Source organism: Penaeus monodon, chromosome 20 (genome assembly GCF_015228065.2).
Source record: "Penaeus monodon isolate SGIC_2016 chromosome 20, NSTDA_Pmon_1, whole genome shotgun sequence".
Taxonomy (NCBI): domain Eukaryota; kingdom Metazoa; phylum Arthropoda; class Malacostraca; order Decapoda; family Penaeidae; genus Penaeus; species Penaeus monodon.
Genome location: NC_051405.1, coordinates 32,492,333 through 32,492,685, shown reverse-complemented (window position 1 = coordinate 32,492,685; position 353 = coordinate 32,492,333). Strand labels below are relative to the sequence as shown.

Genomic DNA, 353 nt, shown 5'->3' with positions numbered 1-353 from the left:
CTCCTATCCACATTTCTATAAAGTAGTTATCTCCCTCTTGATCTCTCATTATCTTAATCTATTCTCTTTCAGAGGAGATCAGTGAAATGACTGAATCGGGCCGGATCATTTCCAGATCAGCGTCTAAGAGTAAGTATAAACTCTCAAGTCAAAGGAGTATACAGGGCGAGTAGAGTAAAAAATGTTCCTTTGCAAGTAAACAGTCACTACTGTAGTAGGACAGCAGGGACTGTTGTAATGGTATGGGTAGACCTCTTCTTTAAATCATGCCCTGCTTCCATTTGTCAGCTGTAAAGTGAGCTTCTTGCTAATACGAGCGTTTTCATGCTGCGTTCGTGCTAGCCTATGTACGC

The 353-nt window shown here is 41.6% G+C and overlaps 1 protein-coding gene across 1 annotated transcript in view; it reads left to right on the top strand.

The window, feature by feature from the left end:
* Positions 1 to 353, top strand: part of LOC119585774 (E3 ubiquitin-protein ligase lubel-like) — a gene marked incomplete in the record, with an annotated part of 47,027 nt that overhangs the window by 30,805 nt on the left and 15,869 nt on the right. The window contains 1 exon segment of the mRNA XM_037934486.1: positions 73 to 129. Coding sequence (XP_037790414.1) covers positions 73 to 129 — 57 coding nt within the window.